Source organism: Notechis scutatus, chromosome Z, assembly GCF_049901735.1.
Source record: "Notechis scutatus isolate UNSWTSFEM ecotype Mainland chromosome Z, rNotScu1.2, whole genome shotgun sequence".
NCBI classification, from domain to species: domain Eukaryota; kingdom Metazoa; phylum Chordata; class Lepidosauria; order Squamata; family Elapidae; genus Notechis; species Notechis scutatus.
The window spans coordinates 11,224,184-11,241,532 of record NC_142025.1 but is presented as its reverse complement, the minus strand read 5'-3'; the positions used below and the strand labels follow the sequence as shown (position 1 = coordinate 11,241,532).

General features: G+C 36.4%; 2 protein-coding genes across 7 annotated transcripts in view; one reads left to right on the top strand and one right to left on the bottom strand.

Moving 5' to 3' along the window:
• DYNC2I1 (dynein 2 intermediate chain 1) overlaps window positions 1-11,972 on the bottom strand; it is a 37,423-nt gene extending 25,451 nt beyond the window's left edge. Inside the window, exons 1-10 of one of the 3 annotated variants that reach the window (XM_026680935.2) lie at window positions 11,738-11,886; window positions 9,923-9,976; window positions 7,534-7,981; window positions 7,014-7,069; window positions 5,255-5,572; window positions 5,043-5,104; window positions 2,643-2,703; window positions 1,648-1,716; window positions 1,466-1,531; window positions 10-244 (exon numbers count right to left, since the gene is read on the bottom strand). In XM_026680935.2, coding sequence (XP_026536720.1) covers window positions 10-244; window positions 1,466-1,531; window positions 1,648-1,716; window positions 2,643-2,703; window positions 5,043-5,104; window positions 5,255-5,572; window positions 7,014-7,069; window positions 7,534-7,981; window positions 9,923-9,976; window positions 11,738-11,752 — 1,384 coding nt within the window. In that variant the 5' untranslated portion in view covers window positions 11,753-11,886. Of the gene's footprint in view, window positions 1-9; window positions 245-1,465; window positions 1,532-1,647; window positions 1,717-2,642; window positions 2,704-5,042; window positions 5,105-5,254; window positions 5,573-7,013; window positions 7,070-7,533; window positions 7,982-9,922; window positions 9,977-10,039; window positions 10,105-11,737 lie in introns of all 3 variants that reach the window. The other 2 variants (XM_087946913.1, XM_087946912.1) reach the window with 2 other exon arrangements.
• Window positions 11,973-16,415: 4,443 nt separating this feature from the next.
• ESYT2 (extended synaptotagmin 2) overlaps window positions 16,416-17,349 on the top strand; it is a 60,441-nt gene continuing 59,507 nt past the window's right edge. The window contains exon 1 of one of the 4 annotated variants that reach the window (XM_026680947.2): window positions 16,416-16,942. In XM_026680947.2, the coding sequence (XP_026536732.1) occupies window positions 16,619-16,942 (324 nt within the window). In that variant the 5' untranslated portion in view covers window positions 16,416-16,618. The remainder of the gene's footprint in view (window positions 16,943-17,349) is intronic. The other 3 variants (XM_087946400.1, XM_087946399.1, XM_026680948.2) reach the window with 3 other exon arrangements.

Below are 17,349 nucleotides of genomic sequence, written 5' to 3'. Positions count from 1 at the left end.
ATCACATACCTATTCTTGGATATTTTTCATGATCTTTTGGAAGATGTTCATTTTTTCTTGAGTTGGGAAGGAAGGCTTTAATCTGTTCATTTTCTGCATTAATTGCTTTCTGAATCTCTTCTACTTCTGAGCTCTTAGTTACAGTAACTTTCTGTAATCCTGCTTCTGCTTCTTTTTCACTTTTTGTATTCTGGCTACTTTCATCCTCTTCATCATCTTCATCCTCAAAATCATCTTCATAGTCCTTCAAAAAGATAATGGTGATCACTTTTTAAAAGTACAAACAGGTTACCATTTTTTAATAGAGTTACTCTATTAAAAGGATGAACCACAATATACAGGTAGTCCTCAACCAATGACCACAATTGAGCCCAAAATTTATGTTGTTAAATGTTAAATTTGTTAAGTGAGTTTTGCCCATTTTACGACTTTTCTCACTACATTTGTTAAGGGAATCACTGCAGTTCTTAATTTAGTAACATGGTTGTTAAGTGAATCTGGTTACCTCATTGATCACATGATTCCAGGACACTGCAAACATCATAAATGTGGGTCAGTAGTCAAACATCCAAATGTAAATCATGTGATCATGGAGATGATCCAACGAAGCGTGAAAAATGATCTTGTCACTTTTTGCAATGCCGTTGTAACTTCAAACAGTCACTAAATGAATTATTGTAGGTTGAGGACTACCTGTATGTTTTCAACAGCAGCAGTCCTATGTTTTCTTTATGTTGATCAGTATATTAATGTTAAAGGTTTTGGGTATCACTGTATAATCCCATGAAATTTTAATATAAACAACTCCAATAGAAATCAACGGGAAATCTCCTTCAGTTTTGGCATTTCTGTAGAAATCTTGCAAAATTGAGGGGGTGGGGGAATGTCAAAATCTTGTGAGATTTCAAGCAACGATAAACTCTTGTTTGGGTAAGATGCTATTTCAAAGATAGTAATGTTGATGCCCAAGTTAGGAATCCTTTACAATATTATGTGGACCATCATTTATTTTGGACTTAAAATAAAGGGCCACTATTCTATAGTGCTATGTCTTCTCACTTTTCTCTTTGTCTCACAATGGGATTTAAAAGAATGGCTGTTCATTATTCATCACCAATAATGATTATGAAACTCTTCTAAAAATATTTGTGTGCTATACTTTCAGGTAGATTAACATGCTGAATTTTAACAAAGAACCCCATTTAGAACTGCAAAATATTTTTAACTATACAGCATTCTCAGAAGGTTTCATTATTGACAAGTAATCTAATATAGAAATCTACATAAAGAATTATACAGGCTGGTCCTGAAGGCAAACTCACAATCACCTAGTTTGTAGAATGCTGCCTCAAGCATTCCTAAATTATGAAAACCAGAAACGATACCATCTGAAATGAAAATTACTCCTTTTCTATCCCATTTGAATGAACTGTTTTTAGCCTCTTCAAATGTTGTTTACACTCACCTCAAAATCATCTTCATAATTTACAGAATCATTATCATCTTCATAAGTGGTTTCCTTTTTCTGTTCCTTAAATAATAAAAAAGAGCAGTATTAACTCACAAAGTATGAGTAGAATTTATTTAATAAGAATTTTTTTGAACATTCACATTTAAAACAACAACAGAACAGTATGCAATGCTTACATTTTGTCCACCTTCTTCCTTTCCTGGTTTTTTGAGACATGATGTGGAGGAATCATCAGTTTTGTGGTGCTAATGTATCAATATACAAAACAACTGATAAGAGAAAAGCATTGAAATGTGACAGTGAATTTGAATAATGAGTTAGATCTTTGTAGCCATGTTTTTAATCTCTAATATTTTGTATTATGTTTTTATCTCTAACATTCTATACTTAAACATCCCTCTCTGAAAGTCATTTACTTGAAATTAAGGTAAACTACATTCAATAAAATTATTTTGTTCTCAGGATATTGATATCCCAATTTATTTGGCTATAACATCAGAATGAATAAAGTAATTTTAATTTTATTATTTATCTACAGCAAAATTTTGGCTCTCCAATTATAAACCTAAACATTTCAGAATACTATTTTTAAAAAAATTAAATTAATCAAAGCCCAAAGATAAAGCCACACATCAGCAGAAGAAATAAACAGAATTCATCTCCCATTAGAACATTAATGAAATTATTTGGATTTTTAAAATGTATAACTTTTGCCGTGCTTTTCTTTCAACAGATAATCAGAGTTGGAAGGGACCTTATAGGTCATCTAGTCCAAACCCCCGCCCAAGTGGGAGACCCTACACCATTTCTGACAAATGGCACTCCAATCTCTTCTTGAAGGTCTCAAGTAATGGCGCTCCCACAACTTCTGAGGGCAACTTCTGTTCCATTGGTTGATTGTTCTCACTATCAGAAAGTTTCTCCTTATTTCCAGGTTGAATCTCTCCTTTCCATCCATTATTCCTTGTATGGCCTACAGGCGCTTTAGAAAATAGCTTGACCCCTTTCTCTCTGTGGCAGCACCTCAAATATTGGAAGACTGCTATCATGTCTCCCCTGGTCATGATTGGTAATTATATTATTTTTCTAATTCTTTTTGTTTTGTTTCTTCTTTGTAACATTATCTCTTCCAATAATATTCCTTCATTTCAAGTGCCAAATAAAACTTTACCTCTCGTTTTCCATTCTCTTTTTCACTCTTGCTATGTTTCTTCATTTTTTCTTTTGAATTTCTAAAAAAAGAAAAAAAAGAATTATAGTGAATTAACCATCAAGCAAGTATAGTTATTATAGAAAATATATGTGCTTTACATATTTAAAAGAAAAATAGGAATGGAACGTGGGTAAGGGATTTATCAATTGTTACAGCGCAAAACTTATTTATGACTGTTATATTGTGAGAAATACCATTGTCAGAATAACATAAAACTATTTTTCAGCACAAATATGTGGTTCACATTTTAATATTAAGACAGAAAAACATTAATTTGCATGTTTGAATATTTCAAAGAGAACTGATACAACTTTATTATTTAGCAGCAGAAATAAAAGAAAATTAGGATCTATAATTTTAGATAATTTCCAATAGGTGTGACAGATCAACTTTTACAATCACTTCAAAAATAACATGCTTAGATCTTTTTATTTCAATTTTAATTAATATTTTTCCAACAAAATTTATTTTTTTAAGATTAAGATTTAAATTATGCACAGTGTTTGTGACCAAAAGCCATTCATAATTTTGCTGCAAGATTTATATCAAGCAGATTATCTCACAATTTAAAAAAACACTATTCAAAATATCCTTACTTAGTCTAATTTTAGGACCAAATTAGACACAGCAAAAAAAGGGAGAGGGATAAAAGAGCAGCACTATGTAATTGCATGTAAGATTTCATTTCCTTTAAACAGAGAATCCAGTGAACCAAATATTTTATATTACAAATTGCCATATTAACTTCAAATACTAAAAAAGACAATGATAAATAAGATATGATAATCAAAATATTTAAATAAAAGAAGCATTGTCTGGAAGAAAATATATATTATTTATATTATTTATTTATTTATATTCTATAGTATTTTTATAAATAAGGCAGCAAATATATGTATTTAAAACTGTTTCCTCCTATCATCTAGCTGGTCTTCATGTCTAAGATGGGACTAGAACTCACTGTCTCCTGCTTTCTAGGAAACACCTTAACCGCTAGATCAAACTGGCTTTATATTAATTTATACAAAATTTACTCCAAGTATATCCTTCCAGGGATGGGATTCAATTTTTTTAACAACCGGTTCTGTGGGCGTGGCTTAGGTGGTGGGCGTGGCTTGGTGGTCATGTGACTGGGTGGACATGGCTTGGTGGTCATGTTATTGGCTGGATGTGGCCAACTCAATATCACTCACATCGAGGCACGCATCTCCTCGCCTGGCCTCTCAAGACTGTGGGGATGCTACAATAGCCGTAAGTGTGAAAAATGGTCATAAGTCACTTTTTTCAGTGCCATTGTAACTTTGAATGGTCACTCCACACAAGCAAAGTACCAGCAAAGGAGGGGAAAAAAACTCCAGAGAAGTTCCTGAGACAGGAAGTCTAGTCCTGCCAAGAATGTAATAAGGGTTAACGGAGAGGCAGTTTCTGTAAGCAACACCAGAATGTTTCCTTCCTGCCTTCCTTACAGGATTAGGCCAGTAATTTCTTCTAACAACTGGTTCTCTGAACTGCTTAGAATGTTAACAACCGGTTCTAGCGAATAGGTGCGAACTGGTAGAATCCCACCCCTGGCTCTTTCCAAAGCAAGGATTTTAGCTACAAAGGTTCTGTAGTGGTTAAGGTGCGGCCTAAAAAACATGAGTTCTAATCTCCCTTAGGCATGAAAGCTGACTGGGTGATTTTGGGCCAGTCACTTTCTCTTAGTCAACCCCACCTCACAGGGTTGTTATACATGGACAAAACAGAAGGCAGGAGTGTTAGATATGCTTGCTGCCTTCAATTTATATTTAAAAAGGTGGAATAATAATATTATTTTGTGATGATAATTTTAATATTATTAAATTGCAACTTCTTCCTATCTCAAATCCTTGGGAAGGACTTGATAAGTAAATAAAAATACCAAATCCAGTCTAAACATTTGACCAACTATGCAACCAACCATAATAATTTTTTAAAGATCTCTCACTTTCTGGATCATCAACCAAAATAAGATAGAACCCACTAAAATTATTATTTTTTATTATTTATTAGTTTTGTATTACCACCTATTCACCATGGTGACTCAAAGCAGCTTACAACATATAAAACCACAATTTGAAACAGTAAGACTTGTAAAATCAAATAAATTAATATGCCCATTTGTAATATAAATATGCCCATTTGTACTGAAATGTCTGCCTTTGAATATTCTTGGGGAGACTTTGGCAAGCAAAGGAAATTGGGAAATAAAAATTCAAGTTGCACAATTCTAAGGGCCTTTATTGGGAAATAGGTTTTGCCGTTCAGTGGGCTTTACTTCCTAGGAAGGATACACTGTTTTCAGCCAGAGCACCCCTGATATTTAAACAGTTTACATGCCTTTCACGTAGATGATGTAAGTCCTCTTCATCCCTTTTCCTTCCATTCCTGTGTTCTCTGTGCTGAAAATAAGCAAAACAGTACAAAATGGCATTAACTTACGGAATTCCATGTTATGGGGTATTTCTTTCCTTATTATTTTTATCTTCAGACATGTTGTTTTAAAGTTCAGTTCAGTAAAAATTAGCAAGTAATCTTAATAATCAGTAAACCTTGTGGTCTCTCTTCTTTTTTTCACCCTCCTCTTCCTCTCTTTTTTTCCTGTTCTCCTTATGATATCTGTCCTCATGGTGGTGAGATCGCTCTCTATGTCTCCTAGGTATATGATCTTCTTCCCCCTCTGTGGAAGACATGGAATTTCTTAATTTCAAAGGCTTCTCTTTTTCTTCCACTGTAGAGGATTTGTGCTTTTTCCTCTCCCTGTGCCATCTTCTCTTCTCCTTATCTGATTCTTCATCCTTGCGTGATTTGTATCTCAGCTCGTGTTCTTCACTTCTGTTTGCTGAAAGCTCCCCAGAACTAGTTTCTTTCTGAATAATAATTTTTAAAAAAAAGATTACAAAATGTTCAAAAACATTTTCACATAAAGGAAATACATTTGAATGAATACATATTCAGCAACACTTTGCAACCTAAGACATTGAAATCAACTTTTATTTATTTTTATTTATTCATTGAACTTATATACTGCCCATCTCTCCCAAAGGTTAACTCTTAAGCGACTTACAACCAATAAAAGCAACAGGATAAAACACTGAAACAACCTCCAGTAGCACATACCCACATTGTTCCCATTTATCATAATAAAATACAAGCCTCGTTTATTTCAATTTTTTTCTTTTAATTCAATTCTTGAAGACTACCTAGACAAATCCTTCCAGGTTTTTTGGTAGGTTTTGTGTGAAGTGATTTGCCCTTGTCTCCTTTCTTGGGCTGAGACAGAGTGACTGGCCTAATATTTCCCAGCTAGCTTTCTGCCTAAAGCAGGACTGGAACTTAGTCTCCCAGTTTCTACCCTAACACCTTAACCACTGCACCAAATTGGCTATTTATTTCAATAGGACTACTTGAAGTATGGATCAGTCTATTAAGTCAACCATGCTAGCACTAGGAAAACAACTGGTATTGGCTTGCAAAATCTAAAAAAAGCCGTATGTCATCATAGACATATTTAAAAGAAATCTTCCTTTGTCCTGGCACAAAGTTAGCATTAGGATTATTGGTTTCCTCACTCACAGAATGTCTATATTTGCTGCTCCTCAGAAAAAGATGCACATGAAAAAATGAATATATTTCTATAAATAAAATAATTTTGAAGCAGAATGCAGGATTGTTGTATATAAAACTAAAATGAAGTTAATGAAGATTGTTATTTATATCATTAGCATTCCTACATTTTAAGATTAGAAATAGTAATTTTTTATAATTTAGATTTTTATCCTACCTTTTAAAAATGTATTTGGTCAACTCAAGGTGGTAAACAGATTTAAAATTCCTGCTTTCTATTTTCCCCTTAACAAGCTGATGAGATAGGTTTGGCTGAGAGAGAGTGACTGAACTAAAGTCCCCTAGTATCTAGGCCAGTATCTTAACCAGTACGCCAAACTGGTTATCACATCCATACTTACGTATATATAAAACCAGAATATTTTTATAACACACACAGAGTGAGTGAGTGAGTGAGTGTGGGAGAAAGAGGAAGGGAGGGAGAGAATGAATGAGAGAGATGATGATTTTCCATAATTTCTTCAAATGCCACATTTTGCTCTTAGAAAGCTGTTCTGAATATTTTCTTTCATTTACAGGGATAAGAAGTTATGCCAAATCAAATAGATGTTAAGTCTATAAAAAGACAACCCCAAATATATTGTGTCCAATGTGATTTCTGAGGCTGTGTCTATAAATACTGAGATATTTTTTCAATTTTACCTAGCGGTACAATACATTGCTTATTGCTTTTATTTCTCTTACCTTTCTCTCTAAATGTTGCTTTCTTTCTCTTTCTTCATCTTTTAGTTTTGAATGATCTAAAAAATAACACCTCCAAAATTTAGAAGATTGTCTTGAATCATACAAACTCTACTGTATTTGATAGACAAAATGTACATTGTAACTTCCCAAGAAGTACCTGAAGTTTGTTTTTTTAAAAAGAGACACCTGAAAATATCTAACTTTTCCTTACTGTGACAACTTATTGTCCTAATGTCAGGACTGGCAACCTGAAGTCCTTCAAATGCAGTTTTACACCTCTTTCCATCCCCCACTCCCAATATTAATCCCAAGCAGCATGGTCAATTGTAAGAGATGTTAGAACTATAGTCTAAACATCTGGAAAGCATCAGATTACTAACTCTTCATCTTTTCAGTCTACTACGGAAAACAACTCTTGATGAAAAGAAAATAGATAACAGACTGAAAGTGACCCCAATTCATTTTCATGTACAAAATAAGGAGAGTCCAATCATTGTAAAATAAGCACAAATCAACTCACCAATGTAATCCCTGCTGCTTCTCCTCCTCCTTCTCTCATGCTCTTTATCTCTGTCCCTCTCTACACTATTTCGTGGTAATGTTTGGTTTGGTTCATCTTTCTTAGGTTTCCTGTCCTTCTCTTTACCACTGTGCCTTTCACCACTTCTTCCAGAAACATATTTTTCTTCTTTGGCATCTTTTTCATGATTTACTTTAATCTCTCTCTCTTGTTCTCTAGGCTGATCTTTCTCTCTTCCTTTGTCCCTCCTTTCCTCTCTGTGTCTTTCACTTGATTTAAATCTCATTCTTTCTCCTAATTTTTCTTTTAATTTAACTCTGTCCTTCTCTGGATCCTTCTGTGAAGCCACTTTGCTGCCGTCATGATCTTCATCATCATTTCTGCCTCTGTCTCGTGGTTTTCTGTGATGATGCCTCTTGTCTTCAGACTGACTATCGGATCGAGAGACCTGGAAAAGGGAAATATTTTTATACATCAATTTTAGTCAATCAATTTGTATCTTTTCTTTGTTCTGGAAAAGATCTGCAAACAGGAAAACTCTATATGCAGAACTTATTGTGTTAAAAATGGCAATTCTTATCTGTATGGTAATTGTAATAAGAATCAGTATAGATATCGCTCTAATTTTCCTCTTACACAAGTTCTCAAGTAGCTATAACAAAGACTGATTTAATGGGTACTAGTTTTTCAGATACTGTAGACAAGTCGGAGTAGTATAGTTCTAGTAAAGGTAGTTCTTGATTTACAGCTACGATGCAGCCAGACTTTCAGTTGTAAGCTGTTGTGATCATGAAGTTATTGCAATCATAACTGAGGCACAATGTGACTAAACTTGATTTTACAACCATTTTTACAAGTCATAAAGTGAGTCACAACAGTAGTTAAATGAGTCATTAAGCAAATCTATTCTCCTGAATGGGTATTTTTTTGCCAGACATTGGCAAAAAATGTTCCAAATTGTGTCCATGTGACCACAGAATGCTGCAACCATTGTAAATATGAGCCAGTTGTCAAGCATCTGAAATGTGATCGTGTGACTAAGGGGGTATACCAGTCATAATTTTGAGGATGGGTTATAAAGAACTTTATTAAGTCAAGTACATCCTAACTTTGAACAATAGTTAAATGACTGGTCCTAAATTGAGAAATTGCTATACCACCGAGTCAAGATCAATACCATAAAAAATTTCGTTTGGCACAATTACAGAAAAAATATACAAAGATAATGAAAAAGAAGAGAACTCTGTGTTTTTTCAGGGCCAAAAGGCATACTTGGTTTTCACTGGCATGAAAGCAAACAAAAGAAACATATCAAGTCAGGACAATGCAATTAAGCCTCATTTTAGTTTATTTAGATTTAAAAGAAATTAAAATTTAAATATATTTAAAAACTTTTCTTGTCTGTAATATATTTAATATTCTTCCTTTTTAATTATGTTAAAATATATATTTTAAAACAACTTTAGATTTCCTGGAATCTGGGGAGCACAGGTTCTAAACATATACTGTAAATGGAATAATAACAAGAATAATGATAATGACATTTTCAGAATTACTGTAACCTCTCAATAAACAATTTAATGCTATATTAATAATGCAATATTCCTTCCAGCATATATGTAAGAAAGTAATTATATATTTATAGACAAATTTTGAGATATACTGTACTAAGCTACGGATTGCTGTTAATAAGCTCTGAGATGACTATAATTTTTGTACTCATCCTTCATTTCATTTCTCACACAGCAATTAGTATAATGATTAATAGTTGAAAAGTTAACAGCTCTTTGGAATCACACAAACTGGGTAGCATGTAACTCATATATACGTTCATTTCCATGTGTAGCTGAATTCATATCAAGTACTAAAGTATACATTTACTTAACAAACCATGGTCAAGCAAATCATGATTTGTTAACATAAGGGTTGCTCAAAGTGAAGACAAACCTTCTTTCCCATCCCTAGCTATCCTCTGTAACTCTTGTTATACTTTGGAATATATTTATTCTCAAATAAACAATGTTGAATATCATTTTCAATTCAGATTTTTTCAGAAAGCCAAAATAAACTGTTTTTTATTTTAGCTATTAATATCACAATCATATTGTTAGTTTATTACTCTTTTATCTTTGCTGCCTTCAAAGTAGGTTTGATTCTTGGAGGTAAAAAAATATTAAATAGCAAATATATGCAAATAATATATTAATTTCAAATAGATTTACATGCATAGGATCTTTCAAAATGAATTTGTAATCTGACACAAATCTGATAGTCAAAGAAACAAGGAAGTAAATCCTACTGTGATATCCGAGCTGTTGGGCATGCCTCATTTCGTAATGTATTTTCTACCAAGTATTTAACAAAAAGTTAAGGTAGAATTATTTTTCACCTTAAGATGCTTTTTTAGTTCATCTGATTTCCAAGTGTCATCTTTAGTCCTTTTCTAAAAAAGAAGGGAAAAAAGGAAGAAAATGTGTACCTCACTTGGAGAATAGATTAACAGTACCTGAAACTATAACAGCAGTTCAGTTTCCTTTTAATTTTTGCTATCAGCTCCCAAGTGGCAGAAACCTGGAAAAGCCAAAGAACTCACTTGAGCTGAAGAGACTAATAGCAAGACCTCACGACGATAGATATAGTGTTATTTATTAAATAGCTTTTTTATTAAAGTTGCTTCAGAACATGCCATTTTTGAATTCTGAAGCACTGGAAATTTAAAACAAAGGTCACTCTCAGAAAAAAAATGATGGAAGGTGCCATGGCAGAAAAGGCTTTTTTAAGGGGCCAATCAGCCGCGGTCCTTGCTGATGGTATTGCATGAGCAGAAACAGGAAACCACTATTCTATTAAGAAGGAAGTACCTTGGAATGCTTTAGAAAGGTCTAGCTGGATCTAAAATTGGCATCTTATCATTATATTATCATCCATTCAGGAAAACCTTCTCAATGAAATCCACTTTTGAATCAATGAGGCTGAACTGTAGCTAACACTAAATTATGAACTTTTGAATAGATCGCAATTGATTGGGTGGGTATAGTGTATATACAGTACTATAAATTAATGCTTCTTGCACTTGGCAACTTTAAGCTATGTGAACTTAAACTCCCAGAATTCCCAAGTCAGCAGGGGCTGGGGAATTCTGGGAGTTGAAGTTCACTCATCTGAAAGTTGCCAAGTTTGAGAAACACTACTGTAAACAAACCCTAACCCTATGGGTTTGTTTATAGTGATGAAAAAGGAAGCTGGACTTTCTTAAACAAAAAAAGACATTTTGTAAAACACAGAGCCTTTGTAGTGTTCCTAAATTCATTTACCATATTCAGCCCAAACTATAGGTAGTTTTCAGCTTATGACCACCATTAAGGCCAAAATTCCAATTGCTAATCAAGGCACTCATTGAGTTTTGCCCCATTTTACAGCCATTATTCTCACTGCAGTTATTAAGTCATAGCATAATAGTTAAGTGAATCTGGTTTCCCCATTGTCTTTGCTTGTCAGGTCATAAATGGTGATCACATGACCCCAGGACAATGCAACTGTCCATAAATACATAACAATTGCCAAGCTTCTGAATTTTGATCACATGACCGTGGGGAAATGCTGCAATGGTCCTAAGTGTGAAACATGGTCATAAATCACTTTTTTCAGTGCCACTGTAACTTTGAGCGGTCATTACATGAATGATTTTAGGTCAACTACCTGTAAGTTTGGCAGCGATGTGAACAGATTGCATGCAGCCAAGTCCCATTCACACTTGCTCAGAAATCAATTCTCCTACGTCTGTCTACCTGGCTTACCAGATGTCTACGCAGCCTGGCAGAGCTCTGGTTCACGCATTATGCTAAGCCACTGTATACCTAACTATAGTTTATTAAAACAAAAAACAAAAAAACACCACCGGCTATAGTTTAGGATTCACGGTTCAGTCTAAGGGCAGATTCACACGATACTCCCACCTAGTAAGAAGTAAATCGCGGTGGGAGCGATGCGTGGAGCCAGCCAGTACTACGTGCAAGAGATGCGCCGCGGAAAAAGCGATGTTGATTTTTGTTTAGCCTTGCCTAGCCTGCGGACGAAAGCCGGCCAGCTTCCTCTCCCCAGGCCAGTCACCGCAAATGGAGTCCTTTCCGATCAAGCTGCAAAGAACAGACTCCCCTTCTCCGCCGCCGCCTCCTTTCCCGCCTTTGCATGAACCGTCGCTCACCTTATCGCTTTCCATCGCAGCCCTTCACGGTCGCGGGTCGCAGCATACCCGGTGCCTACCAGTCTTCGGGCACGGAAAATCTGCAGGCCGCAGCTGCGTTAGGAAACCTAGGTAACCCTGCTGCAGTTTCCCTTGGCAACAAGTAGGTCAAAGCAAGATCATAGCCGATAGGTCGAGTCGATCCCGGGGAACCAATGGAAAGAGCAACAGAGGGACAAACGAGGTCATCGACCGCAAAGGATCCGGGGAAATGAAGTAGCGGCTCTCTTTGGCTCTTCTAGGATAGTTTTTGGAGCTTTAAGAGCAGGTCTTCAAACGTGACAGCTTTAAGACTTGTGGACTTCAACTCCCAGAATTCCTCCTCCAGTCATGTTAGCTCAGGAATTCTGGGAGTTGAAGTCCACAAGTCTTAAACTTGCCAAGTTTGAAGACCGTTATAAGAAAAAAGGGGGAAAAATAAATTGCTAAAAATCCGAAAAGGAGTGCTCTGATAGTTACTTGAGGGGGAGGAATGGATCTTATAGTAATGAGGTTTTTTCATATATCTTTTCGGAGGAAATACCATTTCATGACGTAGTTTGAACATAGTGTTACTCTTAACAGCAGGGTATAATCTCTTTTATTACTCTCTGTTAATGTCTACAGAGAGATTCTTTCATAATTCTCAAGTGCAATTTCCCAGCTTCAGAAATGTGGCTCCAACTCCAAATTTAGCATATTACTGTTATAATTCAATTGGTATGTGCTTAAGTGATAACCCATTTATACATCTTGCATCATTAAAATCTAGTCCAGAGAATATGGCAATTATCTTGAAAAGAATTTGCACATTATACTGGCCCACAAAATAACAAAATACTTTTTAACCTAGTGTAGAGTGCAGAAGCAACCTCATTATTAGTTCACGTTTGAATAATTTTGTGTACAATAATTCCAGAAATTTAACTAGGACAATTAGTTAATACAGGTCTATAAAGATTCTCAGTCTCCCAGGTTATAGTTGTCCCAAAGGTGCTTTTTCAAGAGACAACTGGACTTTCTTGATTTTCTTTGAAGACGTTTTGCTTCTCATTCAAGAAGCTTCAGCGAAATGTCTTCAAAAAAACAACACAAGGAAGTCCAGTTGCTTCTAGAAAAAGCACCTTTGGGATAGTTTTTTTTAAAATTTATGTATCAAATTTGGAAACTGTCCACCTTACTCACACAGTGACTTCATAGAACAAATCAGTTTAGAATTCTTACTTGATGCAAATTATTGGACTCAAATTTTTGATTTTTGAAAACCCCGTTCTCTTGGGAAATCTATATTCATGGAAAAGATGGAAGGAAATACAATACCAGCAGCAAGGAAGGTGGATGGACAGTGATCATGGGTATGCTAAGAACATGGTGAGAGAAGAGAACTGGGAGAACACAGAGTCAAAAACAACTTGAAGGCACATAATCAGACTATCATTGTGAACCCCAGGTTTTTGCATGTCATACAACAAGTGGTTTGGGTGGGTGTCTGATACATTCCTTACATCTGATTCCCTGACAGATTTTTTTCTGAAAATATTATCTTTACATTTTGTGCACAAAAACATTGCTGTTAATCACAATGGCAAGGGTAAAAGATGGAGACATCCTGTAGCAAATACTAATGAGATTCAAATAAAACTGTCTGAATTGATACAGGAGGATCAAAAATATATTATAATGGAACAATGGGTTGTGATATTTCGAAGGAAAGAAATTTGGGTTTACAAGTTAGGACGTTTAACTTTTTTAAAAAGTCATTTAGTGAATGCTAAAATAGTGCATTCTAACTACTGCAACCATGGTGGCACAGTAGTTAGAATACAGTATTGCAGGCTGACTCTACTCACTTCCAAGAGTTCAATCCTGACCGGCAGGTGGACTCAGCTTTCCATCCTTCTGAGGTTGGTAAAATGAGGACACAGATTATTTGGGGCAATATGCTGACTTTGTAAACTGCTTAGAGAAGTGATATATCAGTCTAAATGCTATTGCTTGTTATGTAAGATTATGAGACAGAAAAAGAATATTAATTCAGTACTTTGAGTTTTAATATTCTCTCAATTTAGAGCAAATTAAATGCCTAAACCAGCATTTCTCAACCTTAGCAATTTTAAGATGAATGGATTTCAATTCCCAGAATTTCCTTGTCCTTCATGCTGGAATTCTGGGAATTGACATTCACACATCTTAAAGTTATTAAAATTGAGAAACACCGGCCTAGGTACTGAAAACATTGACAGGAAATAAAAAGAAATGAGAAAAACAATCATTTCTGGAATTAGTAACCTGAGAACATTTTGATAATAATGTACGGATGAAGTGCCCTTTTGAAAAACTGCTTTTGCGATATCCTGATTGTGCTTTCAATCACTTGAATTTATTGCAAGATCTGTACAGATTCAGGAACTGCTTGGTACCCATTGACAATTGGCTGTAGTGATGTCGTTTTCCTACAACAGATTCCAATTATTTGTTGATCTTAAGGGACAGAAAGACATATTGGTCCTAATTGTGGTAATAAATTAAGGATTAGCTGTACTGTCCGGATTTGTGCAGTACACTGCACAAAATGATATTCATTAGGCTAGGATTCATAGTATATCTTTCTTGACTGGCTATATTAAAAATATAATCCCATTTTCACTATTTTTATTTGCTTGCAATTATTACTTTATTTTAAAATGCATTTGTATAGATTTTGTTTTGTGAGAATCCCGCCAACAGTTAAATAAAACATAACAGTGTGTTGTATGAACACATCCATAAGATGTCAATAAAGTAATTTCTGACTAAGAATGTTTTTATTTTCCTTTATGAATACATATGTCTTTTTAATCTATTTTTAAATTTATGTTAACACAGCTACTAAGAAATTATTTAAATCTAGATAGTGGTATTGAAAGCAGTATATGACACTATAAACTTCATACATCCACTTTATGAATTTTTGCCATATAAATTACAAATTAATTAGTTTGTAAATTAATTTCCCTGCATCAAATTAATTATTTGGGATTATAAACCTCCATAGAAGATAATTGTTCTAAGTAAAACCCAAGGATTAACATGGAATAAAGATTGTGTTGAATAAAAATAAGTTGAAAAATATAATTTATATGCAGATTCACAATGGAAAAAATGATACATTAATTAATTAGGCAACAATTTATCTGGAGATTCATCAAGCTTTTCTGAATACTTTGAGCCTGATTTTCCTCAGTTGGGACCTTCCAAATATGTAGAAAATATTTATTTGCTGCTGAATCTAGGAATACCGTAGTAGTCTCAAGATATCTGGGAGGATCAAATAAAGAATGGATTTCCTCTTTCTTTTAAGTCAAAGTTTGTTTATCATAGTTTGTGATATAAATCAGAATAGCTAGTAAGAACAAATTAAATTATATGAACTGAATTGGCTGGCTTTGCCCCCCGAAACTAATTAAAAAGAAACATAGTTTACAATCAATGATTGGCTCATACAACACTTCAGGAATAATGTTCATCAAATTGAATTGACATTCTTTGTGAGAATTTCTAGTAATCATATTTCTCGGAAATAATATGGAACTGATTTGCCACAGTCTTATTACCATGCAACCCGTTTTTGTTTAGCTTTCTAAGATTAGGGGAAAATGATGATTCTTTACCTATTGCAGATTTACAGTGTTGTGAAGTGCATACTAACCAGTTCCATTTTGTGTGGATTCTTTTCCTGCATCCCCTGAAAGCAGAAAATCAGCTTAATCTAGTAAACATATTGTGCAATTATAGCTAGGACATATTGGACAAAAATGTTAGCAACCCAACAGAGTACTTCAGGGAATACTACCCTAAGAACCACCAAGAGACATACTTACTAATTTCATCCATGATAGTTCACTCAGTGATTTTAGGCCAGTTGTTACTTCTTAGCCTAATCTTTCAAACGTTCATTTTTCACTTTTCACTTTTAAAATTTAACGTTGTTTTTTAAGTGTGCATTTCATTATGTTTTATATTATTTTTTTATGTTGCTTGTAAACTATGCATACTCACTTATATGAGATGGACATTGCAAAAATTTGATAGATAAATATAAGGATAGATATAATAAACAATCAACTTTATAGGGTGGTTATTCTGGGAGAAAAATAGGTTTTGCATTACATTTAGACATTCCAATTAAAATGGTAATCCCCAAACGAATTATATAATTGAAACATGTTGTGGATGAGAATCTACTTTTTTTAAAAAAACTTCACAATGAATATATATGCCGGTCCAGTGGTGGGTTACTCTATAGGCAGGGGCTAGGTCAGTGATTTTCAAACTTGGAAAACTTGGTACTTCAACACCCAGAATTCACCAGCCAAGTCCACACATCTGAAAAGTTGCCAAGTTTGTAGAACGCTGGGCTGATCCAAGAGAAGCGTTGAGCAACAATCTAATCCCAGGTCAACTAAACTCGCATAAATCCACCTTAGGGAAAGGCGGGAGGAAAGTGACCCAGTGGGAAATGCCTACTGTCTCACTCTCCCTAAAGAGAATTTCTCCGTATCGGGTTCTCCCTTCTGTCCTTGGCAGCCCCAGTCTCCCCGTCTCCCCCTTTCCCTGGAGAATGGTTCGCTCCGAGCCCGTCAAGCTCCGCCTCTCTCAGAACCCGGAAGCGCCTATCCGAAGGAGGGGCGGGGGCGGGGGCGGGGGCGGGGCGGGATTCGGCCGTGGTTGTCCCTCAGCAACTGCGAGGCGGGAGCAGGGAGGGAAGGAGATGAGTGGAGACGCCTCGGCCAGCCCCGTCCGCGCCCTCCCTTGCTTCCCGCCCTCCGACAGCGTCTCAGCGGCAGCCGCTCCACGGAGAGGGGCCGCAGCCGCGTGGAGAGTATGAGTGGCGCAGGGGTTCAGGCTCCCGTGGCCCCTGGGGTCAGCCCGGAGGGCGACCCTGAGCCGCCCCCGTCGATGCTCAGCGTCGATCTGCCGGGGCTGTTGTCGCAGTTCGCGCGGAGTTTCGCGCTGGTCTTCCCCATCTACCTGCTGGGTTATCTGGGGCTGAGCTTCAGCTGGGTCCTGGTCGCCTTGTTATGCCTCTTCTGGGTTCAGCGGCACCGAGGCGGAAAGAGCTCCCGCCTGGGCCGGGCACTCGCCTTCCTGCAAGACGAGGAGCGGGCAGTGCGGCTCACCGTCTCCACGGGAGACCTTCCCGCCTGGGTGAGTGAAGAGATGGGTGGGGTGGGGTGGACTGGCTGGCTCCCTCCGGGGAGTTAGCGCTTCCTCGCCCGCCTTCCGATTTGTGTGTGTGTGTGGGAGGGGACCGGCTTTCCGGACGGAAAGTGGATGCGGGCTTGAGGGACGACCCTTGAGGGTCTCCTGCTCCCTTGGTCGCCCCGGGGAGGGATGGGGGTCGGTCTTCAGCAACCGGTTGGGCCGAACGCCAGAAAAGCCAACCTAGTTTGAGCCTCGCTCGTCAGGACGCAGAAAGTTGGGCGAGTTGGCTTAAAACACGGTCGGGCCGGCTGACCCAGCAACAAGAGCCCCCACTCCCGGTGGGGAAAGACAGCCACGTTTTTTTTTCCTTCGGTTTGTTTTAAAAAAGAAAAACCAGGCTGGTGGGTGGC